The sequence below is a fragment of the Salminus brasiliensis genome, chromosome 13, assembly GCF_030463535.1.
Source record: "Salminus brasiliensis chromosome 13, fSalBra1.hap2, whole genome shotgun sequence".
Lineage (NCBI taxonomy): Eukaryota > Metazoa > Chordata > Actinopteri > Characiformes > Bryconidae > Salminus > Salminus brasiliensis.
In genome coordinates this window covers 23,857,585-23,884,819 of record NC_132890.1, presented here as the reverse complement: position 1 = coordinate 23,884,819, position 27,235 = coordinate 23,857,585, and the positions used below count along the sequence as shown (strand labels likewise).

At 38.6% G+C, this 27,235-nt stretch overlaps 1 protein-coding gene across 1 annotated transcript in view; it reads left to right on the top strand.

Annotated features, from left to right (window-relative positions):
• The first annotated feature begins 602 nt into the window (after nt 1–602).
• The window catches only part of cngb1a (cyclic nucleotide gated channel subunit beta 1a), a 48,067-nt gene continuing 21,434 nt past the window's right edge, over nt 603–27,235 (top strand). Inside the window, 21 exon segments of the mRNA XM_072695413.1 lie at nt 603–689; nt 1,434–1,473; nt 1,656–1,692; nt 4,200–4,296; nt 4,535–4,557; nt 5,265–5,279; nt 7,780–7,879; nt 9,164–9,205; nt 10,114–10,116; nt 10,680–10,737; nt 11,711–11,795; nt 13,545–13,666; nt 14,123–14,183; nt 14,617–14,683; nt 15,775–15,799; nt 20,640–20,773; nt 20,813–20,862; nt 22,337–22,483; nt 23,510–23,551; nt 23,773–23,829; nt 26,294–26,308. Of these exon segments, the coding sequence (XP_072551514.1) occupies nt 603–689; nt 1,434–1,473; nt 1,656–1,692; nt 4,200–4,296; nt 4,535–4,557; nt 5,265–5,279; nt 7,780–7,879; nt 9,164–9,205; nt 10,114–10,116; nt 10,680–10,737; nt 11,711–11,795; nt 13,545–13,666; nt 14,123–14,183; nt 14,617–14,683; nt 15,775–15,799; nt 20,640–20,773; nt 20,813–20,862; nt 22,337–22,483; nt 23,510–23,551; nt 23,773–23,829; nt 26,294–26,308 (1,307 nt within the window).

Here is a 27,235-nt window from a genome sequence, read left to right as displayed (position 1 = left end):
TAATAACTAACACTAATATATCAAAAACTGATTGTTAATGACTTTGAAATTAAGTGTTAATGACCTGAAATTAAGATGCACTTTGTATCCGGATGGTATGTAGACGTACTTTGACCGGATTCTGAAGCTTCTCATGAAAAATGGGCCCCCAGTGTGACCAGATGAGATCAGATTTTACTGGCACTACTATTTCCCTGACACTACCGCTTTTAATTGGCTTTGATTGCAGACACTCATCCAATTTATGCTTTTCAATTGATCCGAGTAAACTACACCTCATCTTCTCCTAACGAAAAGAGACTAACGTGAAGTTAAAAGCCCACCCCACACTGAAGAACTTTCTCCTCTTCTTTCAATGAGGCGTCTGATGGCTAACAACCCCAGCTCCCTTTTTTCGAATCTACACTAAACTGTCTGGTTTACTGGTTTGTAGATGAGGATTTGGGTGATGATTGGCTGGTCGGCTGCTGTTTGTACAGTATTCTGCTTTGACATATAGCGGACATACATTTTCTTGTGTTAGGTGTGTGTGGGTTTAAGCTGAATGTGTGTGGTTGGTATTTATAGATGTGTTTTGTGTCGTTGTGTCTTTTGACAGCAGGATGTTTAGCTGGGTGGTAAAAGTCGTTCCCCAGCCCCCTGAAAAACCTGGAAAACTAGAAGAAGAAGAGAAAAACAATTCAGCTCCGGTGCGTATTATATATATATATATATATATATATATATATCCTCTTATCCACTAAAATTGCTCTTTTGAAGATACATGGCTTGTGTGATATAAATTATCCTATTATCATGATCCCATTATATCAGCTAACCTGATCATATTTGAGCACTTTGTAGTTCTATAATTCTAGACTGTAGTCCCTCTGTTTCTCTGCATACTATGTTAGCCTCCTTTTCCCCTGTTCTTTAATGGTCAGGACCCCACAAGGCCGCCACTGAGCAGGTATTATTTGGGTGGTGAATCATTCTCAGCACTGCCATTTATCCTTCCAAACTGTAAGGCCATTTATTTACTTGCAATGAAAGTCAGCCACCGCCTCTTTTCAAACATCGCTAGGTAGCCAGCTCACCCAGATACAACTCCCCAGCTCCGATACAACAGCTAGCACTCCTAGTGGGGAGGAAGTGCCATCAACCCACCAATTGTTCTCTCTCAGACACTGGCTGCTGATGGCAAAGGGGTTCAAACCCCCAGCTATCCCCTGATCATAGTGCCAGCACCTTAAAGACCCCAGATTCACATGCTGTCAAAAACTGCAAAAATGGAGATACAAGGTTAAGTGGAGACACAATCGAGTTGAAAAATGTAAAATGAGAATCTTTATCTTATGAAAAGCTGCTTCAGTCAGTCTTGTACAGGGTGCTATTTTGGTTCCCTCAAACCGAGCGATACGTCTCACCACATGTTGTTTTTGACACTCTTTCAGGAAGCAAATGCGTCTGTCAATGAGGAAGCCTCAAAGCAAGGTAGGCGTACTCTGCGTTCTACAGCCTGATTGCAAACATGACAGTTAGTCATAAATAAATAAATAATACTGTATTATCTAAAAAGGCCACAATGCATTCCTTAAAAATACTAATAATTATAAACACCATAAATATGCCAGTATTGCACTGTTAGTCAGGGCTCTTTTCTTTTTGTTTCACAGACAAGCCCAAAGAGGATGAGATCTCTGAAGAAAACAGGTACTTGTGTTTGTGTGTGTGTGTGTGTTTTTGTGTGTGTGTGTCTGAGTGTGTGTTTGTTGCCCCACTTCTTTTTTCTGGATGTCACACTGACCCACTCTGCAGTCGGTCCAGGAATTTGGACAGGATGGGCAGGATGATCGGGGTTAGCAGGATAAGCACTCCTCAACAGTCCACCGGCCTCAACTCACACAGCTTAGCTCTGTTTACCACCATGATCTAGGACTGCACAGCATAACACAGAACTCAATACACTTGAACCCTAACGTGACACAGTATTATTTGACTCAATAATGGAACCATACCAGGGTGTTTTCACATATATTCTTTTTAATTTAACTGACCTGAAAGGGAACCACCAGCAAATGAGCTCAGAGCTTCATGAGTTCACACTGTAAGTGAACTTTAAAAAGGACTGAGGTCTTTTTCTGGTCCTCTTTAGGACCTCTGATGAAAATCTCACACCACAACTCATTTAGAGCTCCACTAATGTTAAACAAGGATGACTGTGGGGTTAGTACTCTGTGTATTGCAGAGAGCTGACGTCTAATGTGGCAATGTAATCTTTCGAGATATCCAGGAGTGCCAAGGCCTCTTCCTGAGAGCACACAATTCCAAATGCAGCTATTTTTCTCAAAGTCCTAATCTGTAAAAACTGTAGGTTCTATCCATGAAAGAAAACATGCATCGGACCTTTGTTTTCACAGTGCATGAGCCAAGCGGACTGCAAAACAAACCAAAAACTAACCAAACTGAGAGCTCCTCTGGAGGTGGTTTATCGTGTTCACATATGCAAAAGAAACCATTACTTTTACACTTAAGTGTAAAAAACGCCCTAAAAGTACCATATTAAAGAGGATCTCCATCATAGGAAAGAACCGATTAAGCTTTCAAACTGTCCTTTAAAATGTATAATGATTCAGTTTACTGAAGAGCCCTTGAAAAATCTCCTGTTTAGGGTACATGTTTAACCTTTAGACTAATAACACTGGTGCAGTTCTAAAGTTTGTGGGATATGCTAGGCTAACATTGCTAACTAACACTTGTCTTAGACTAACACTTGCCTTAGATCTTGGTAAATACATACATACATACCCAACAAAACTCCCTCAGCTCACTCAAAATGCTACAACCAAGCTGGTTGTAAAGCTGGTCATACTGGTTGACTGGTCATACTGGTGATCCAGCATGGTCATGACCAAGTTGATTGACTAGCATAACCATGATGACCATGATGGTCCACCAGTATGACCAACTTGACCAAGCTGGTTGTCATGCTGGTCATACTGGTTGAGTAGTTTAGGCAAGCTGTTCATACTGGTAAACCAGCATGGTCATGACCAAGTTGATTGACTAGCATAACCATCATGACCATGCTGGTCCACCAGTATGACCAACTTGACCAAGTTGAGTACTTTAGGCAAGCTGGTCGTATTTGTGAACCAGCATGGTCATGATGGTTATGCTAGTCAATTAACTTGGTCATGACCATGCTGGTCCACCAGTATGACCAACTTGACCAAGCTGGTTGTCAAGCCAGTCTTACTGGTAGAGTAGTTTAGGCAAGCTGGTCTTACTGGTGGACCAGCATGGTCATGACCAAGTTGATTGACTAGCATAACCATGATGACCATGATGGTCCACCAGTATGACCAACTTGACCAAGCTGGTTGTCACGCTGGTCATACTGGTTGAGTAGTTTAGGCAAGCTGTTCATACTGGTAAACCAGCATGGTCATGACCAAGTTGACTGACTTGCATAACCAACATGACCATGCTGGTCCACCAGTATGACCAACTTGACCAAGCTGGTTGTCACGCTGGTCATACTGGTTGAGTAGTTTAGGCAAGCTGGTCATACTGGTGAACCAGCATGGTCATAACAAAGTTGATTGACTAGCATAACCAACAAGACCATGATGCTCCACCAGTATGACCAACTTGACCAAGCTGGTTGTCAAGCCAGTCTTACTGGTAGAGTAGTTTAGGCAAGCTGGTCTTACTGGTAAACCAACATGGCCATGACCACGTTGATTGACTTGCATAACCAACATGACCATGCTGGTCCACCAGTAGGACCAACTTGACCAAGCTGGTTATCAAGCCGGTCATACTGGTTGAGTAGTTTAGGCAAGCTGGTCATACTGGGGGACAAATATGTCCATACTGGATATGCTGGTCAATCAACTTAGTCAAGCTGGTTAGCAAAATTGGTCATGTTGGTGCACAAGCTTGGTCATGCTTATTGACTGGCTTGGTCTGGTAGGTCCTCCTAACATCTCCTTATCCTCTAACTTTCTTTGTTTGGGTTATGTTCATGTCTGAACTTATGAGTGCAGAAACGTCTTCTGGAACATTTGAGATTGGTCACAACAAACAGGATAAAAATGTAAAAAATGATGTCATTAGTTGGAGAGCTCATTTAAACATTGTCTCTTTATCACAAGAATGATTAACATATGATATACTGTTCCCCCTCCTTTCTCACCCCCCTCTCCTCTCTGCAGTACTGGGGTGTTGACCTGGCTGTCTCATGGCTTTACCAGCGCCCTCCCCCAGCCTGTGGCCACCCCTAAACTGGGCAGAGCAAACTCTGAGGTCAAGGTGCATAATGAGGCGTGAATCTTCCTACATATTGTGATATCAATAACACTGGCAATTTAAAAAGCATAACTGAGCAGACAGAGCACTTGTTCTTTAATCATGTTAGGTATTCTTGTATTAGCAGGATATATTGGATGCATTACTCATCTCCTCTAACAAACACATTAAGCAATCATTCTAATATTCTAATTCATCCTCGTTATCTCTCTTTCTCTTTCTCTCACACATTCTTTATCAGGAGGAAAACGCAGTAAGCAACAGGTACAATTGTACAAAAGGCCTAGGATTGCAATTAAAGGGCCCATATTCTACCTTGTTTCTTATATTTTTGTGATGTATTGTTTTCCTGAGCTCTACTTGCAGCACTTCTTATTTTAGACATCAAAAAGTCAGACAGTCATATTTCATTTTACATAACCATTTTAATAAGCTGTCCTTATCTCTGCAAAAAATGATACAGTAGCAATAACATTTGTTGCTTTATTTAGTTTAAATAAAACCGTTTGATTTAGTTGAAATATTGGATATTTCTCATTTTTAGATTGTGGAAAAACTATTATAGGATTATTCAACATATTCATATTTCTATATTTGTACAACTGAGGGTGTCTTTTTTCTACTGGTGGCTTCAGCTTGTTTCAGCTATATTTCTTGAACAAAAATTAGCTGTTTGTTCTTGATTTAGCCCCTTTAAGTAGATATAATCACTTAAAACAAGCAAAAATTAAGTTGGAAATATGTGAATTAATCTTATCATTTCACAACAATCTCAGATTAAGAAAAAGTTCATATCCAGACTATTTTCACAGTGGGCTGTTTGGAACAGCTGGTGAAATTTGGATTTCCATGATATGGGCCCCTTAAGTCCTGAGTGTGTGTGTTTGAATGTGTGTGTGTTTATGTACTTCTATAATGTGTTTGACTTCCCCTTGTCATACATTTGTTCCCTTCATCATCATGGATTGCAGTAAAGCGGGTGAAGAGTGAGTAACCACATGGCTAATCGCTTATGCAAAGCAAGCTAGCTAATGTTGTGTAGCCTCGTTAAAATGACTTGCAGCTAATAGAGCAAAGACTTCATGAAAGTCGACATGAAGTAGGCATCATAAGTGGGCATGCCGCTGTGACGTATTAGGCAGGGTCTCTGAGCCAGCCTGGCGTTTTCTCTCAATGAATGAGGTTGTTGGAGTTGTTTTCCCTGTGATTTTCCTAGTGGCGCATGGCCATGTTTTAGAGGTCATCACATGTAGATGAAAAATAATGTGAATAAAATATTTTGTCTGTTAGATTAGAGAGTATAGCATGGTAAAAAGGTTTCAGGTCATGGTTTCAGGTTGATTTTTATGTGCCTAGAATTGCAGTGGAACTAGAAATATACTCTGAAGTACACTGAACGTTATTATGCTGCTGTGCACTAATGTGAACTTGTAGCCACACTAATGAGCAATGCCCTTAAAGAGAGCTAAATGGAACAGATATTTCTGTACATGTTATACTTTAATTCTACAAAAATAGCACAAAGGCCTAATTTAGTGTTTAGTGTGCTTAGCTGTGAGAAATGGATCTCTATTAAATATACTCAGGTAGACTTTAAACACACTTCTGCATTCTTATGTATTTAAATCTATATTTAACTAAACATAAACATGAACATAAAACAAAACTCTTTTAATAAGTATAATAAGTATATTTTAATAAAGTATAAGTAACTTTATTACAGTCATTATAATAGACATTTTTACAACTCATCTTTATCATACACTAAGTGAATTAGAAATGTACTATAAAACATGCACATATACTGTACCATTCCTTGTAGTATGTTGCAGATATACTTCTAGAATTGTATTTTACATTTCAAGCGTGCTTTAAGTGACTTACTACAGTACTTGTTTTAATACACTTGCAAAAATCTACAAAAGTATGATATTTAAGATGTATTTTAACTAAACGTATACTTCATAGTAATGTTTTATATAAACAATTATATTGTTACTATTATAATTGTGTGATCAAAGTGTACTTGGTGTTTGATGGCAGTCCAGAATATATAAAAACATACATAAAATATATAAAATATTACAATATTTTTAAGTAAATACATTTGCTAGTATTGGTATGGCTAGTACTTAGTCCACTAGGGAACTGAAGACCACTAGGCTCCACTAGAGCTTTTTTGTCCCCTTTTTTGGATCCTTTTGATCCAGAATAAAATAATAAAACTCTACACTATAGAGGTATGAGCAATGATAAAGTGGTCCAAGAGTTGAACCAACCAAACAGAAGGAAACGAAACCCAGCAAAGGAAATGGGGAAAATTCGATTCTTCTCAAGTGTAATTCAAATCATCATCATTTAAAAATAAGTGCAGATTCATTTAGATGTACTTGGAAATTGAACGTGTCACTATACCCATCTCTAGTGCTAATAGGGCTCAGTTAGCATGTTTGCTAGCTAGTATTCCAACCAAAACTCTTTGAGAAGAAGCTTTTAGATAAACACAAACTCACTTGGAGACATTTCAGGTCATGCTGAACAAAGCCCTGATCTCAGTTTGTTGATGGTAATGCATAGGCCGGTGTTCCCCCAGCTCCAGTCCTGTAGTGCAGTGGTTCTTAACCTTCTTTAGCCACAAGCTGACCATAAACTACAAATATGGGAACACAAGCAAATATCTGAAAGTTAATTAGCCTTTTTTAAGCTTACACATAAGCATATAAGATAGCTAGTAGTTAGTCCCCTAGCAATGGCCGTCCCAATATATAGGCTTCTTCTCGATGTGCAATCAGAAACATGTAGAGTTAGAGACCCACTTCACTTTCACAGTGATATCACTATTGTGAGAGAGTTTATGGTAAAGACATTTCCAAAAGGATCCACACACACACACACACGTATGTACACATATCTTGTACAATCTCCATGGAAAAGCACTGCTCGGGAGTAGCATGTGCTAAGTGTATGCTATTGGGAGTAGAAAGCCCCTCAGTATTGGGCTGTGGAGCAGTAGAACAGCAATCTCTGGAGTAATGGAGCTCCATCCAATACATTTAACATGAGTTGGAGTGGCCGAACCAATCATCCGACATCAGTGCCTGACCTCACTAATGCTCTTGTGACCGAATGCAATCAAATCCTCACTGCAATGTTCCAACACTTTGAGGAAAGCCTTTCTGTATTAATACCCTTGATTTCATCAGTACAAAAATAGAGAAGATAGCTGCCCTTAAACTAGAGAAGCAGGTGTCTACAAGCGTTTGGGATAGGGATGTATGGTGTAGACCCATGGGCAGGTTGAGAAGCACAGTGTTGGGGCAGAAAAAATAAAACTGCAGGACTGGATCTGGAATACACTGACACATAGATCTTCGCTTGCCTGCCACAGAGTCGCTTTGCCAGTCTGCTGCTGCCTCCTAGTGTTCACATAGAGCACTACACTGCTAACACACTGCCTGACTGAGCTGTTCTTTCTTTTTTTTCCAGGACTGGCATGATGGGCTGGATTGTGCAGGGTTTAGGCAAAGTGGTTCCACAGCCTGATGACAAGTACAAACAGCAGACAGAATCACAGGAGGTCACAGAGGTATGGTCAGAGTAGCAAAATAGTGGTTTTACCTAAAAATGGGGTAGTTTCCGGATCTATTTATGCTATGTATATCTTACATTTCATTTTTAATCATAATTATTATCTACATTATTAATAGATAGATAGAGGAACAAAACCCTACTTATATACAGTTCTAATTAAGATTAAAAGAACGAAATGCTGCTATATATATATATATATATATATATATATATATATATATGTATATATATATATAGTAAATAGAATACAAATAAATAAAATATTTACAAACAAATAAGATAATCATACAGTAAATATATATCAATAATTAAAATGTTATTTAATCAATTTTTCCATTTACTCTCTCTCTCTCTCTCTCTCTCTCTCTCTCTCTATATATATATATATATATATATATATATACTAAATAGACAAATTGATAAAATAATTATACAGTAAATATATATCAATAATCAAAATGTTATTTAATCAATTTGTCCATTTACTCTCTCTCTCTCTCTCTCTCTCTCTCTCTCTCTCTCTATATATATATATATATATATATATATATATATATATATATAGTAAATAGACAAATTGATATTTAAAAAAAATAAAATATACATTTAAAAAAGTATATTGAACCAGTACAATTCAGCAATGAGCAGTGTTTCTCAGTGCAATACCTCAGATTTTATTTTTTTTATATTTTACACATTTTATATTGCATATTGTATCTCTCTATTTATCTATCCATCTGTCTATCCATCCAACCATCCATCCATCCATCAATCCATGATTTCCAAACAAATTTTGTTCTAGATACAGTAAAATAATTAAAAATACAGATATATTAGTGCAGCGTCGTCTAAGCATTATTCTCTTCTAGAGTTTAATCAATAAATCATCAAACATGGTTTTGAAAAATCCTACTGACAATATTTATATTATTCCAATATAATTGTGCATCCCTAATAATGAAGTATTTGTGTTGTAAATCAGACAGACTGTTTTTCTATTAGATGGTAGATGTGTAAGTATTTGGTGAATAGTAATGTGCTATAGAGTTATACAGTATCTATTGTATCAGATATGTAAAATGTAGTAGGTAACAACACCGCTTCTGCGTGGCAGATCAGGGTTTGATGCCCTGGTCAGGCAAACCACTTTATTACACTACACCAATAAGAGTCCTTGGGCAAGACTCCTAACACTACATTCTCCCACCAGCTCACCTGATTCTTTTCAAATGGGCAGGCAATGTTGTGTTGTTTAGTTTTTGATGGCATTTCTGTTCAGGTTCCACAGCCGGTACCGGAGGTAAAGGTGGAGCCTGTTGTAGTAAGTACATCATCAGCAAAACATGCTAGCAGTGAAAAATGCTAAGCGCTGATGCTATCCCAAGTCCAGGAGATCCACTCCAAATGAAACCCTTTACACTGAGAGGCCTTCAAAAACATATAACACCTAAAGTGAGCATTTGAGCAAAAATCAGCCAACACATGTTCAGTGTCTGAAATAAATATGAAGAAATGATCAAGGATATGAAGACAAAAGCGATGACAGCTGGAAAGACCACTAACTTTACCAATGAGGGTGAAGATAGGGAAGACGTGTTGGACAGCTACTGCTTGCAGCCAAGAAATACAACACAGATCAGCTCTCAGCAGAGCCAGGATGAATGAGCTAGAAAAGAGCTTCAAATATAATGACTTGTCTCACCAAACAAACCTCAGAACTGTCAGGGCTGAGATCCTTTTTGCGGTACTTTATGAATGTGAAAGCTGGACGATAAAACAGCGTGACAATCAATATTGTTGCCTTTGAATTTTTGACCACCTTGGATGGCAAAGAACACAAACAAATGGATTTTTGACCAAATAAGCCCACAAACCCAAACAAAACTTCTTACTTTAAGCATTTTAAGACTACTTTGCTAAGTGTGGAGAACTCAAGAAACTTGGATCTGACAGCATCAAACTGATGAGGCCCGAAGCCAGACCACTTTTTCTCAGAATAAAGACAAAATGGACGGATGCCTAAAGACCCAAACATGTCTTGGCTGACTGACTGCATCTGGGCTAACGAGAGGAAGGATTTTCCCTAAATTATTACTTTAATGTGAAGCCAATTAACTTACATTACAGAAACATCACAGTCTTAGTGGATCTCACTGAGCTGAACTGGCCCAGGCAGGCATCTTATCTGGCTAGCTTGAGTCTCTGGTGGGGTGTGTTGTCACTGATCAGCCTGTAGCGATCTCTGACTATGATATTGAGGTGTGAATTACAGAGGGCTTGTGGAGTCTCTCCAAAGGTAGTGTAAACATCTCAAGCTGATTTTCACCTCTAGAAGTCCTTCTAGGGCAGATTCATTTGCGAGTGTGAAGGTCTGCCCTTATATGTCAGTCCTGAACATCCTGCTGGTCCTGCTAAGTGTTGATTACTGAGAGCACACCCTCATCAAGACTGCTTTGGATGAGCTTTAGGCACATCTGCCCTATCATCAGAGCACAAACAAACCCTGAAAGTGAGCATCCCTCAAAGGATGGTTAACTGCAGTTAAATGACATGGTATTTGTGGGTTAAGTGAGGGTTTCCTATATTAAACGTGCCTAAACTATCTTCTGTAGAGCAGCCCTCACACTCTAACAAGCATAGGAGAGTGGTGAAGCATAGCATGGCATTTGTCATTGTTATGGCTTGAGCCTTTTTTATAATTATGACTAAACATTGTTGAGAGATATGTTGAGGGCACAGAAGCTCCCAAATGTCCTAAAAGCTTTCAAGAAGATCCACCATTCTGCACTATAAAGAGGTCTTGCTGACTTGTTCTTTTTACCCCACAGGTGCATGATGTTAAAGATCTTGCAGGTATGTCTGGTCTATTGATGTCTGCATTAAATGAAGAAGCTTCTAATTTACTTCTAAGCTACAGTAAAGGCTGGTGGTCATTTGCACAGCATAACAGCGTGTTAGGTACACCAGTGTTAGGTACAATGCTCTCTTGATGGACAGTCTTCTGTCCATTTTAGAAACTGGGATTCACCCTGTGGTCACCCACAGACTTCAGGTTTGGCCTATGTACTCTACAGTGGTCATCCTGGATTGTGGGAGGGTCAGTTTTGTATTCTGCTTGGAAGCAAAGCACAAGGTCTATGGAGGAATGGACTAAAATGGGCATAAACACTCTCAGGAAAGCTATTATTATTAGGCCAAAAGAACGTTTAACCAACTATTAGAGAAGAAGCAAGGTCTAAACAGCCCATATATGTTCTTTAATGCCACCTTGTCCCCTATAAGACAACATTTCTTCCATAATCAGTTATTGCTTGTAGCCGTAGAAACATAAACCTTGTACTTCCAGACATTGGCCACTTATTGAGCTCCACCTCCATTATAGGAGTATTGGTACATGGCTACTGTTGACCAGATAGTATTTAAGTGCTGGTGTCACTACTAGGTTGAGAGTTGGTCCACCATTCAAAGATAAAAAAAAAAAAAACTGACCACTGATGAAGGTGTAGAGCAGTGGCTCCCAACCCTGGTCCTGGATGACCTCCTGCCTTGCACATTTTAGAGTTGACCCTGCTCCCAGCACACCTGATTCAGCTAATCAGCTAATTAACTAGCACTTCCTGAGTTGCAGGTAGTGTATTAGAGCAGGTATGACCACTATTATGTGCAGGGCATGTGCTTCTCCAGGACCTGGATTGGGAACCACTAGGCGGCTAGAGGGTGGCTAACACAAGCAGTGCAGCATTTGGGCTACAGTCTCCAACTGTACACCAACAAGGTGAAGCTACAAGAAAGGGGTTTGTAATATAATGTTGTTCTCTCCACCTAGATGCTGAGCCTCTCCCTCAAATCCCTGTGGTGGAGGTAGTATCTGATGAAGAACCTGATACAGGTGACAAGACCTTAACTCCGAGGTACAGCACACATTTAAAACATATTAAGTTTCATCTCACTTGTCCTATAGTTGCAGCTCTGATTTGTACAAATATACCAGTTCTGGTAATATTTACATCTCAGAATCATCTGAAAAAAAAAACATGGCAGTAAGTGTCTCTTATAAATTCTTTGAAATTTGTAGGCAAATAATTATGTCAAACTATTAAAGAATCATGCAAAATTGGCCTAAGGGGTCTAAGGGAATAAGATGGTATCGGATTGCTGTTGGTATCGGCAGATACTCAAGGTTCCAGTATTGGTTTTGAACATTAAAAAATGGTGTTGTGCCACTCCTAGCTTTACATTCCATGTTTAATCTTTCAATGAGGTTCTCAGTGACAAAGTAATAAATGTTAGGCAGTCATGGGAACTGCTTGAAACTCTTAGGCTAGGTTCACATGACCAAGGTTGACTAGGTTCACATGACACCAAGAAGCCTTGGTGTAGTCATAAAAGATCAGTTATCGCTCTCAAGTCATGTCGCAAACGTAACTCGGTCATGCAGATTTCTCCTGTACAACATTCCGAGAATTCGACCCTTCCTCTCTAGAGAGACCACCCAGGAGCTTGTTCAGTCTCTCGTCACTTCAAGACTTGACAACTGCAACTCTCTTCTGGCTGGTCTTCCCTTTGCGCACCTGTAGACCCCTGCAACTTATCCAGAATGCAGCGACACGGGTCGTCTTCAACGTTCCTAAATTCAGCCATGTAACTCCACTGCTGCGTTCTCTTCACTGGCTTCCTGTAGCTGCCCACATCAGATTCAAAACCCTTATGCTAGCCTACAAAGCCCAGAATGGACCAGCCCTCCATACTTGATGGCAATGGTCAAAAGCTAATCTGCACCAAGAGCCCTTCGAGCTTCAAGTGCGGCTCGGCTCGACCCACCATCCTTTAAGATCCACGGAAGACAAGCATCCAGGCTTTTCTCTGTCCTGGCACCAAAGTGGTGGAACGAGCTTCCCCTGGGTGTCTAAACGGCCGAGTCGCTCGCTGTCTTCAAACGCAGACTGAAGACCTTCCTCTTCCGAGAGTACTTGGACGAATAGAGTACTATGGTCACCTTATTGTCTTGTGCTTAGTAGTGTCTAAAGCTTAGAGGTATCTTTGAATTATTAGTCTATTCTAACTAGCTGAGGTTTTTCTTGAGTAAATAGCAAAGCACTTTTGTAAGTCGCTCTGGATAAGAGCGTCTGCTAAATGCCAGAAATGTAAATGTAAATGACCAGGCTGAAGTGAGTCAAATCAGATTTGACACAGATCTGATTTTTTCAGGGCTGTGCGGACATGGCAAATCCAATCTTCTCAAGTCCGATTTGAGTCACATATGTGATTCTAGATCGGATATGTATCCAATTTGTGAGCATGTGACAAGAATGTGAATGGTCAGATCGTATTTCGTAGGTCTTTTTGTCTGTACGCATACACTTAGTGCTGTCATGATCAGCCAGCACCAGCAGTGTGGAAATCAACAATTATGGAGAGGGTTTTTTTTTTGATGTTACATGAGATACAGCTCACTTTTTATGACTGTAAACCATTAAGATGGCTAAATCTGATCTGTGCAAAAGGCATAGGCATAGTTTCTCCTTAGAGAGAGTGTTGAATGTGATGCTTGCTTGACTAAAGGAATCATCGTTGTGCCTAGAAGCTTTAAAGAGAAACAATACTAAACAATATAACTCTCTCTCTCTCTCTCTCTCTCTCTCTCTCTCTCTATGACTCAGGGTGATGGACTGGCTAAAGCAAGGTTTTGAGAAGGTTGTGCCACAGCCTTCTCCAGTGCATACCCCAGAACATATTAAGAAGGAAATCCCTGCTCCAGAACAAACTACACCACCAGTATCCGGTATGCACACCTGAACACCATTAAGTAGCCCCCCACCTCGTGTCGGCAAAACAGCTCTGACCCATCAAGGCATGAACTGAAGGTGTCCTGTAGTATTTGGCAACAAGACGTTAGCAACAGATCCTTTAAGGCCTGGAAGTTGTAGGGTGGGGCCTCCATGAGCATTAGACCCTGTCATTGGTTCACAGGTTGTCCTTCCTTGCAGCACTTTTGGTAGGTACTGACCACTTCATACCGGGAACATCCCACAAGACCTGCCGTTTTGGAGACCACATCAACTTTGAGAACTGATTGATCACTTTCTGTTTAATATATGCACTCTTTGCACTCTATGCACTCATTGGCAGCAGATCAATGTTAGGGATAAACAAAACGAGCACATACTTTATAAACATTATTAAAATTGATTATTTTATTTCAAAATGTCATCAGTTGCCTTTCGTTTGCTGTGTTTAGCTCCTGCACCCTCACCTGTGGATCCAACCAAAGCAGAAGAGGGGGCCAAAGGGGGCACAAAGTAAGTCCAGTCACACCTGCCTGTCTGACACATGTTCTGGAAAACACTCTCCACTATAAAGCATTGACTGTGTTTGTGTGTGTTGACGGCATTCCAGCGTGGACGGGGAGACCAAGTAGGTAGTAGTCTGGCTCTAGTAGTCTAAGTTACTCTAGGGCATTGCTCTGCTGCTGTCAGAGACAACAATGCTATTTGTACGCATTATTAATCAGATGGCACAGGCAGTCAGCACCTTACAGCCTTTTACTTCTGCTTCTGCTCACCAGCATACCGCTTACTGCTGTAGTCTCATCGTTATGGAGTTATAAAAACATCTGCTTAGCCCCGTCCACTGTTTGCGCATTCGTTACCGTAGGCTTGCAGGGTACAGGCTGTATAATGCTAAACTGCACTTCCATCCATAAATCAGCATTTATTTTCTTGTTTTTTAAAGCATGGTTGGCTGGATTGTGCAGGGACTCAGCCGCATTGTGCCACAGCCTGTTCTGAAATCAAAAGAGGTAAGGGAATAAAACTGCTTCTCTTGATACACCTCCTGCATACACAGTGTACGCTTAGGCATTCTATCAGAATAAACCATTTCTTCTAAAATGCCTAGTGCCATTTGCATCTTGGCAAGTGGACATTTTGTTAAATGTAGTCTAAATATCTAATATTTGTCATTTTGAGATCACATATTTTATATCTAGACATTTTACATCATTAGATTAACATAAAGTGGCATAATCCCCCAATGAAATAAGACAGGAGGACAGGACACTCCCCCACCCCCACACCTGATCATGGTGTGGCAGGTGTGGCAGGTGACAGGTGTTCAGCCATGTTAACAAGCTCAGCTCTCACACAGAGCAGGTAGAGAGAGTTCAGAGACTGTGGTGCCAAGCACGATCCCTAGAACTCAATGTAAGGTAAACTCTTAGAGAGACGGACTGTTATGACCCTTTAAGCCCGTGGGCCGGTCAGTTAAGTGCTGGGGTTTGTTTATGTGGGCCTATGTGTAAATTTAGACACTTTTGGTTGCATCACAGCAAGCTCTGTGTGTGCTTCTGAGACTTGTTGGATTTTCCAGTCATGTAACTCATCTGATCCCCAGGCTGAGGTCACAACCTTTAAATTGAAAAAAAAAGTTCGAATTTTCTTAAAATCACCTCAAAATGGGAAAAATCTATAATATAATCTATAAATCTATATTTCAGAGTAGTTCACTAGCTACGCTTACATTATTTATGTTTTTTTGCAGCATATTCAAGAACTGTAGTTTCACAGGTAATGGAAAGGCATTTATTGAGTATTTTAAGCTATTTTATGCATTAAAAAGCTATTTACAACCCTGTTATCTTGCCTCAGAATGAAAGAAATTATATTTGACAAGTAAATACATCTAATATTTGTAATGAAGAGATTGATAGAAGAACATTATAATATTATATCAACATTTTTTAGATACTTTAGTGAAACGATCGTATTCTGTTGGCAGATCTCATGAAATACAGCTTATAACAAGCAAAATCATATGCCGACAGAAAAGCAAGACAATTCTACAGTATGTAAAAATCCTAATTTGTTGTAATGGCTTAATCTCTCTTCACAGGACACCTCGGATGCCGTTCAGAGCAGTAAGTAATTTTTTTTTTCATCATATTTTCACACAGTATGTTCTAAAGAACTTTGTAAATTTAAGTCACTAACAATTAAGGTCATCTCAACCCCACCGCTTTTCTGGTCGTAATATCATCTGAATCTGTCAAGGCATGAAATTGACTGAGAATTTGTCAATTACTCAATTGAGTAGCTAGTTATGGCATCAATAATGACCTCTCACCACTAAGCCAGAGTTTTACAATATATACTAAGCAAGTCTGCATTGTATCTTACAAGAAACACTGGATTCTGGATTTCTGCTGTAAGTGCCCTAGGCTAATCAAGCTAAAGTCAGGGCAGTGGCTCTTAGCATCAATTTTGGCCCGGCATTTAATTTAATAATGGCCCGGCATTTCTGATATCTGTACCACCTGAGATAGCATGGAAAAGAAAGCTAAAATAGATGCAGACCTATGCAATCTGCTGGTTTTGTTCAAAAGGTTTGAAATCATCATTAATTTCACCATAGGAAAATATTTGGCAATGCATTAAAAATCACAGCAAACCTGGAATTTTTGTGAGCACATATGCATAGTAGTTGTGAATGCAGTTTAATAGTAAATTATCTGGTAAGGACAGAGCCATGCTGGTGACATTCCTTCCTAATAAAAAATGCATGGCCAACAATTTACTAAGGACATAGGAACAGAAACTTTGATCATCAAATGGTCACAATTTAATTATCTCATTCTCAAGCCCTACCCAGTCGTGACCACCACTTTATTATCACAACTCAATTATCTCATTGAGTTGTCTTACTAAATCATGGCCACCACTTAATTATCATGACTTAATTATCTGGTTGGTATGTTTGAGTCACTACTTGATTATCATAACTTAATTATCTCTTTGTTGCATCTTACTAAATCATGGCCACCACTTAATTATCATGACTTAATTATATCATAGTCACATCTTGCTAAGTCATCCCTGCCTCTTAATTACAACTTAATTATATTGTCATGTCTAACTAAATCATGGCTGCCACTTAATGGCATGACTTAATTATCTCATTTGTCATGGCTCACTAAGTCATGACCACCACTTAATTATTATGACCTAATTATCTTGTTGACATGTTTTCCTGCATCAGAGTCACCACTTAATCATCATGACCAAATTATCTCATTCTCACACCTTACTAAGTTGTGGTTGTGACTTAATTATCTCATTCTCTTGCTTTATTACACAATAGCCATGATGTAATTATCTCATTTCCATGCCTTATTACACTATAGCCATGACTTAGTTATCTCATTTTGCTCCCTTGCTAAATCAAGGCTGTGACTTAATTGTTTTAATTATCTCATTCCTACTTGTTTTTAAGCCTTACTAAGTCATTACCATGCATTCTTTTTATTATGAAGAGATGTCAAATGGGCTCCAGAACGGGTCATATTAAAATTGTGAATGCGTATAAACTGCAAAACCCATGGCTGGATGCCCTTCATCTGCACAACAGACTTTGTAGTCCATAGCATGTGCACCACCTCCTGTAATGTTACTGCATTCTGAATGCCAACAGCAGGGCGCTATCTGACGGCTTTCTTCCCCTGTAACTGGGCCTGAGAGCCACTGTAGCAGAGGAAGCGCTTTGGGTGGAGGTGTTTGAGTATTGAGACAAACTCTAACTCAGCTCCTCTTCTCCTTCTGTTTCAGGGGAGAAGGATGTGAAAACCCCTTAAACATAAGGAGAGAAGGACTGGGAGAGACACACAGAGAAAGACAGAGACAGAAAGAGAGAGAGAAAGAGAGAGAGAGAGAAAGAATAAATCAGACACTTGTATACTTACACAGTGGGGCTTCACAATATGGAGAGAATATCATATTACATATTTTATTTAATCACTTACTAATCAATACTGTGATTGACTGGTTAGAGGGCTCATTTGAATAAATACACATATACTATGCAACACTACAGGTATATTGTGCAGCCCTATTATACACACTCATATGCTCTTGTGCTCATAAACAAACACACACAGTCATTTATACTACACCACACACACACACATGCACACACACTTGTGTGAGATCTTTGTGCAGCTATTACGCATTAAGCACTTTCCTCAGCTGATATCAGGCCTAATGTTAGCAATGCTATCTGAGCTATGGGATGATTTCCCCCCCTGCTTTATTGGGTTTATTCAAGGTCTTTTAAACCCTGCCTGCTATGATTGCCTCTAGATGCCCTTAAGCTTATTTGCTCAGCCTATTAACTAAACATGAGCATGAGATACTGTGGCAGCATTTCACTACATGGCAACACATCTTTAACAGTCTTTCATTAGTAGCTGTAGTATACCACCCAACACCTTTACTCAGTATCATGGAAGAAAGCCTCATTCAAGACTCCAGAGTAAAGACAGTTGAAACCATTGTTGCTTTATGATGATGTTGCTGTTGTTTTGCTTTTGTTTTGTATTTGAAAAGCTTCTGCTTGCTTTGCACATGCTGACCTTACAGTGTATGAGAATTGTTTACCGCATATAATGAAGAATAAACTATTTTTGCAATGCAGAACGTTTGTGTGGTGGGAGGTTAATATGTAGTAGTTACCTGGGCTTTCTTCACTTGCAGTGTATAGACATTGCTTTCAATTATAGGTATTTTCATTCCTCTTACCACCACTGCTATGACTACTAAGCAGAAGAACAACTTACGTGGTGGCACTTTTTATCAATAACCTGTAAATGGTTATGACCAGAGGAGGATGGGTTCTTTTTTGCCTTGCTTGCTCACCAGAGGGGTTTAAAATAATGACCTTAATTGTCTCCTTCTCATGCCTTATTACACCGTAGCCATGACTTATCCTAATTATCTCATTCTTATGCTTTATTACACTATAGCCATGACTTATCCTAATTATCTCATTCTTATGCTTTATTACACTATAGTCATTACTTATCCTAATTATCTCATTCTTATGCTTTATTACACTATAGTCATTACTTATCTTAATTATTTAATTCCATGCCTTATTGCACATAGCCATGACTCAATTATATTAATTATCTCATTCACATGCCTTATTACATTATAGCCATGACTTATCCTAATTATCTCATTTTTATGCTTTATCACACTATTGCCATCTCTTTATTACACTATAGTCATTACTTATCTTAATCATCTCATTTCATGCCTTATTACACTATAGCCATAACTTCATTGTCTCATTCCATGCCTTATTGCTCATAGCCATGGCTAAATTATATTAATTATCTCATTCTTATGCCTTGTTATACTATAACCATGACTTAATTATCTCATTCTCATGCTTTATTACACTATAGCGATGACATGTCTTAATTATCTCACTCTCACATTCTCAGACATAATTACACTATAGCCATAAAATAATGATTTTATTCATTACTTTCAGCAAACGAAAATATAAATATGAGAATAAATAAATAGAATAAATCTAATATATGTTGGACTGTAGCATAAAGGTAAATATTAGAATTAGTAGAATTTTCTACCACCTGTATATGATAATCATGCAGTTAGCAACATGCTAACCACAACTGTTGGGTGTAAGCTTCCATTACTTGTTAGCTAGCTACTTTTGTCTTGTAACTCAATCACAAAGTTAGACTCTTAAAAATAAAGGTGATACAAAGGGGGCAGTAGGATATAAATAAATTACTAAAGAAATAATTGGAAAATTAAATGAGAATTAAGTGTTTCATTTATTTTGAAATAAAGTTTAAATAATTGTAAGTATATCAATTTAATAGTAGCATGCATTTTAGTATTTGGTTAATTTGATTAATTCTATGGGCATCACATAGTAAAGAAATCTGTCAAAAACAAATGAATCAGTGTCTGTGAATGATGCAGTTAGCAGTTACCACATTAATTTTGGCTCACAAATAGCTGGCTAATGTTACCCAGTTATGAACATACCACTACTAGGCACACAAAGGCCCCAGAGCTAAAATACACTATATTGCCAAAAGTATTCACTCACCCATCCAAATCATTGAATTCAGGTGTTCTGATCAAATAATTTCAATGATTTTAATTCATTAGCAATTAATCAAATATTAACCAGATCTTAATTAGATATTAACAATGCATGTATAATTAGCAATTAAATAGATGACATAAATCATCTAAACTTCTATTTCAGAATGAATAAATTACATGAAAAGGTTAATTCTTATTTTAATCATTAATTTAATTATCTATTTATGCACATCCTATTGCCAAAAAAATGTGAAGAGCCTTTAAATTAGTAAGGAATCTTTACATCTTTACAAGTCCTTAAAGGTTCTTTACATTCAGACCTATTCTTCAAAAATGATTCATTATGGACACCAAAAGTGGACCTCTTATGGAATCAGCATTAAAACCCTTTTAAACACCTTTATTGTTGGTCAACTACATTTGGTGTTATGGGGAAATGCTCAACCTTACTGACACAGTGACCTCAAGAGTGACCCACAGTCTAAACAGAATCAGACAGGAAAAAACATGCATGAAGATACATGGTTATTGCACTATAGCAGGATTTAATAATATTAATTATTTCATTCTCATGCCTTATTACAGCCATGACTTATCTTAATCATCTCATTCTCATGCCATGTTACACTATAGCCATGGCTTAATTATCATAATTATCTCATTCTCATGCTTTATTATACTATACTGATGACATGTCTTTATGTTATGTTATGTTCAACATCTGCTTTGCACATGTGGCTTCTAATTGGTGTGGTATACACCGCCATTACTAGTTAGCAAACATCAGTCTCATATACTGAACTAAAGACATGGCTTGGCATGTCTCTTTTTACCCAGTCTGCATCCTGCAAGACCCGTCAGACATGGTGCTGGAGGAGGTGGACCCAGACTGGGAGAGGCAGCAGTTGGAGCAGAGAGATGCTGAAGCCAAGCAGAGCTGCCTCTTGCTGGAGGCCATGGATCAGGAGGACGCTGAGACTCAGACCGAGCGCTGGACTCCGATGGTGGAGAGCATTAAACGTCAGGCTGAGGAAGCTGCCATGGTCTCCTTGGAGGAGAGGTAAGGAGGAGGGGCACTTTCATCCAACCTTGGTTCTGTACACTATACTGATTTAAATGAACTAATAATCTGATTACATTAAGATTTCTTCATTTGTGCTCAGCTTTTTACTGGTAAACTCTGGTAATGACAAAACCTTAGCTACTTTAAAGCACTAGCTACTCTGCTGCATTAACTAATAAAGTGAAATATACCTGTGTAGTTGGTGAATATGCTTAAATTGTGCATAAGCATGTTGTAATTAATAATGAATTATTGATTAATGATTAAAGCCAAATATTGACTGTCAAATTACAAAAAAAAACATATGCAGAATAAATTCACACATTAGTGCACATTAGTACTCTGGGTGCACATCAGCATGTTTTGTGTAGTATGGCGGATCAACAGTGTGTAAATGAGAAAAACTGGCCCTGTTTTGGTCATTAGTGCTTTACTAGTCTGTCTTAGTGCCTCAAACAGGCAGAAGCTCATTAACAAGCAAAGCATTCGACTCAGAACACTAGACATCATTTATGTGGAGAAGCTTCTTCATAAAAAATATCTGCAATTTATGTTGCGTTCAATTTGCCTTTTGGGTGTCGGAGCTTAGAATGTAGTCACACCTTGTCGGCCACGTTGTAGTTCGCTAAACACTGGTTTGACAATCCTTTATTGGTATTTTATGGTGGATCCAACCAAATATTGGCCCACTTTTTATGTCACAGATTAGGATTGTTAGCATTGTCCAAGGTTAGCATTGGTAGTGATACCAGCTGATAACACATTGCTGTATTTTGCGCATCCAAACACAAATGGAAACACGTCCACAGATAGAGGTTGGACAGTACTGTGTGTATGACTGATTTAATGAGAGGCAAATAGATAGAAGTGCTAAAAAAACTGTATAGAACTACTGCTATTAGCTTTTACTGTGACTTATGGGCGTGTTCCAGTTGAAATGTCCTACGTGGAAATCAGAAATTCCAACATCCCAGCTCAAATGGAACGCACCATTACTATAAAATCATACTGTTACGAAACATTTTAGCGAAACAGCGAGATTTGATAGCTGGTTTAGTCTAGTTAGGTCTTGTTACCCATGAAATGAACTAAATTCATGCACATCAAACATATGAACATCAATTCATATTTTCAAAACGTCATATCACTTACCAGCCCTAAACAGTGGTTCTGTGTCATTACAGGTTGTCTAGCTTGCTAATGTTAGCTGTTTAGTAGGAATATCAGTTATATCCGTTGGTTACATTATGAGCTAAATAGTTTTTTTGGGACATTTTGTGTAGTTGTGTAGCTCTTTTGGCATTCAATCATTGTCAGAATATTGGTCACTACTCTGGAAAGTTTAAAAACAGGTGGACCCGACGTTTTGCTGTTTTGGGCTGCAGTAATCAAAGGTGATGATCTTGAATGTCTCGCTCATGCCGTATGTCGTACAGGGCCCTGTAATGACAACGCATGTGTGTGTGTACAGGCTGCAGCAGGAGCGCTTGGAGGCTGCTCGGATGGCAGAGGAATTAGCCCTGCAGGCCGCGGAGATCGCAGTGAGACAGCTGGAGGAGGAACACACCGGACCCATTTCCATGGAGCCTGAATTGTCTGAACAAGACAATGGAGAACAGTAAGTTACACACACACACACACACACACACACACACACACACACACACACACTCACACATACACACATACCGCCACCACAATACTGTGTATACTAGCTACCATTCGAAAGTTTGGAGTCACAATTTAATAAAATACATTTCTTACTTTATGTTAGAAATCTGGATGATTCTGAACTTCAGGACTTTGAAAGCGGTACACCTTCCAGAATGACATTATAATGACATTTAAAATTCAGAATGCTTTAATTTTTATCTTTTTTAGGACTGGCGATCTAACATTAAGACAAATGTGATAAAACAATGAACAATTAATTCAGTTTATGTTCTATGATTATATATATAAATATTTTATTATTATTATTATATATTTAAAGCAACATTATGTAGCAAATTTAGCCTAAAATAGCAGCTTATTAATGGTACACTGACACTGTAACAGGGAGAATGGCGTCTTTGTCATTCCCACTCCAGGCAGGAACACTGCTGTTGCACTATAGAACTTTGGTGGAGCTGCAAGAAAACCTTTGCCCAGAATTGTGTAACATTACATCATACTTATGTGACATATTTATGTAACAATCTGACCCAAGTCATTACTGCCCTCAAAAGTCCTTGATTGGATTGGGGTTGGAGCTGAAACCTGCAAAAGGGTAGCTCTCCAGGAGGATGGTTGGAGGCCACCGCTGTAGGGTGACCATAGCCCTTCATTAACTGAAAAGCTAGACTCATACACATATCTGGCTTAGCTTTACAGTAGATGGGTATTGTCCTTATTGAGGTATATCTCTGGCCATTTGTCCCTGACAGAAATAACTTTGATATGGTATATTTGATATTGGTAAAGAGAATGTTTCAAGTGATGCTCACTCTGCCATTTAACAACCTTACTGTACTATGAGGCCTTTGGGAAATCCAGCCCTGAGTGTACGGTACAGCTCCAGCGAGTCTAGAAATGTCTCAATATTACACACACATGCACATAGATAGTATTCAGTATTCAAATCCTCACTGTTTGTTTTACAAAGACTGTCCAATATCCAGGAGGAAGAGAATGAAGAAGATCCAGAGTAAGTCCCACCATTCCCTCCTTCCCTTTAGCCTCCCTAATTCCTCTCCCTCCTTCTCAGCCCTAGCTTCTGCTGACGTCTTTCTGCTTCATGCCGCACTGGATGAACGCCCGACTCTTTCTCCCCCCTCTTGCCCTGTGGACTCTTCCTCCCTCTCTTGTGTGTGTATGTGTGTTTGTGGAGTTGAGACCCTGTTTTGTCCTGTCTGGCCCACCATTCAGGTTGCAGCCACTGCGTGAGGAGAGTGAGGAGGACAGTGGGGATAGTAAAAGCGACGAGTAAGAGACTCTACGCTCAGAGCTCCATAGCTAACAGCTTTGTAGCCAAAGTGGCAAAGAAAAACACAGGGAACACCCAAACTTACAGTCTGCACCACAGGTGCTCAGCGGAGTACACCGCAGCCTACAGTCACCACAGCCATTGAACCTTACCTGAACCTACACCTTAATCTACACCTAAACGTAACCTTAACCCTAATTCTAAACCTTTAACTTTAACCACGCTGGAATGATAAATCCTTAGAGTTTCTCCAGTCATTCTGGTCCATTTTTCTTTAATCTCCAAAAAAATCATTAACATCCTAGGATATTTGGCTGTGCCAAGTCCACACAAGTCTTGTCCTGATGCATACTTGATAACACAGGCAGGACAAGGACACATCCGGGCATTCGGACTGTACTTGGTTAGATGTTGGCTTCTGAATGGAGCAGTACTCGGGCTGCAACTGTCCACAGGAACACCAGTACAGACATAAATGCAGACTGAGAATTGGCCGTGATCTCCCAGCGCTGTTTTATCAAGTTTTGTGTTTGTGTGTATTTTGCTCAACAGTGCTACTAGTGGACAGGGGGGAAAAACTGGCCAAATAGGTCGTATTTTTGGCCTGAAAGAATCAGCCTATGTGGCCATTTCTATATATATATATATATATATATATATATATATATATATATATATTCTATATATATCATTTTAAAGACATTATATATTGATTTTCCCTCACGAATGAATCATTGAAGCGAACTGATTGAAAGAATCTCTTTGGTGATCACTAATCTTAACAAACCAGGTTCTCTATTCTCTTTAAGACAAGAATCCTTATGCAACTGTTCTTTTTCTGTTGGCTTGAAACATTTATCAGAGTTAGAACCTTATTGAAGGGTCTAAACAGAACTGTTCCCACAGAACTTATTGTACATATCCAGCTGAAAAGAAAGGCGTTACCTGCTGTGGGCTGTACTGTATGTCTGTTGAGCAGAGAAGCTTCTGAAACGTGCAGCTGAAGTTTGGTGGTCAAACCTGATGGCTTATGTATGATCTGTGCTACATGCTAAACTGCTTTAGCTTGCAAGCTTTGAATGCAGCGTGTTTAAGGAGATTTGGGGATTCGCTGTTGCTGGATTGGGTTGAGTTTGAATGTCTAGCACATTTAGAAGGAAGAAGAGATGCTGGAAATGTAATGTTGAAATTTTACTATAGACCGTAGCGGCAGACAAAAACCTGCAGGTGTTGGTAGTATGCTGGGTATCAGCTGTTTTCAGTCAGTGAGGTGGTACAGTGAACAGTGTTCATTTCTTTAACGAAAACTATGATGAAATATATTTTTTTCAAAATATATTTTTCATGATGAAACAAGGCAAGAACTAAACAAAAAGTGACATTTGGAAATGAGGACTGTTGCGAAATGTGTGGGCCTTTAATTAATAAATAAAAACTAAACAATAATGTGAAAGATTGACATTTTGACACATTATTTTGAATGAATCTGTTTATCCATCTGTCCAGTGATCAGCACATATGAACTTTTTATACCGGCTGTGCCGCACTGTATCTTTATGACTGGATTCCTCATGCTCACAAACAGCGTCCTAAAATCTCTGAAATGACATTTTCGAACTCGTGGTGGAACAGCGGTCAAACTACAATCAGTATATTTTTGTTGAGTCTCCGATCTTTCCATTTTGCAGAGTACAGTTAATCAGCAGTTAATCAAGGACCGTCTTTAAAGTGCAGACATTGTTTAAAAGTGCAAAACCTTCACATAGAGATAAGCAGCCTTTTGAGTTTTGTTCAAAAACGTCTTGAAACCCAACAGAGGGGGGAAATGCAAATAACCGCTTAATATCCAGTATCAAACTAACTTTACCGATCTCAAAGATGTGCAATAAAAATCATTGAAAAACAAAAACACAGCTAACCTCAAGACATAGATGAGCACCCGCCTCACAGAACTGTACAAAAAGGTCAGCTAATGTTGCCTTATCTCTTAAGATGAAAAATATAATTTTAGACTGATTAGCTTAAATAATCTTCAGTTTTTCTTCCTCCAGCAATCTCACTTTTAATATTCTTTCATTTTCCAAGACATGAATCCTCTGCAGCGTTATACTGTAGAGTGTCGGTACAGGACATTAGGCCTGCTGGCCTCACTCCCGGACGGTCCACTCCACCTTTTTATTGTTGTCACTCTAGTCTGGACGTTATTTTTGAGAAAGGACCGCAGATGCTTGTGCAGATGTTTGCTACTGGCTTCTTCCCCCTCTGCTTCTTTCGCCACGTGTTAATCTGGCTCATCCTTGCTGAAAGAATGTAGCCTGCCCAGCGAGCTCTTAGGCCAAGAGGCTGCATAGAGTTCAGACAGGCTGCCGCATTCTCACATGAAGTAAATCTTCATGAGGAAAGTTCTCAGCTGTTTCTGTTAACACTTTCTTTTTCTGCAAACCTGCAAACCAATGTAAACAGACCAGACATGAAGAGGTATGTTGGAAAACATTAACACTGGTTCCTTAGGTTACAGGCAGACTGATGTGAGGATTTCTGACCTACACAGATACATAAAGTTCATGCTCCAGTAGTCTTAGGCTATGGCTTTTTCCCGTTTTTTGTTTTACAGTTTACAGTATAAAAATAACACAATCACACTATCATGAGTTGATGGAAAAAAGGCCTTGATTAATGTACAGTAATATGTGCATGTTGATGGTTCTCATTAAACTCACATGGCCAAGAATCATATTTGTGACAATATATGAATGTGATTACGATCTGATGAAACATCAGATTTAGGACAATTAGTAACAACTGTTAAACTATTGCTTAGGCAAGTTAGCAATAAATATGACCTCTAAAATAGCAAAACCCTAAAAAATGCATGACATAAATTTTTGACAAAATTTTAGAAACTGAACTGACTAAAGCTTTACTGAAATTATTTGGTTTTTGGCAACTAAAACTAACAACAACTTACTAAAATGTGCCATAAATATTATAATATACATTTTGGTTAAAAGACTAAAACTAAAACTTAATCAAAATCACCTGCCAATGAACTCTGCCACAAGCAAGTCCTGATTTTCAAAATGGAAAAATGAAATATACAACAAAAAGTTTTTATTTATCTTGGGTTTTTGGGTTCTTGAGTATTTTTATTTAATTTAAATATCTAAGATTTTACACAATGAGATTGTTCCTAAAAGATGATTTAACCTATTTCTTTATTTTTCTTTTTTTTTTTTACTTCTTTTAATTAATCATATTCAATTTAACTTGGATTTATTATGTGATCATTTAGCTTGAATTAAACTAAATAATTTACCCACAGAATAATCACTCAAACAAGTAAATTGTGAACTTTGTGAACAAAAATTTTTTAATCTTATAATATTCTTAAACAATGCTTGAGAA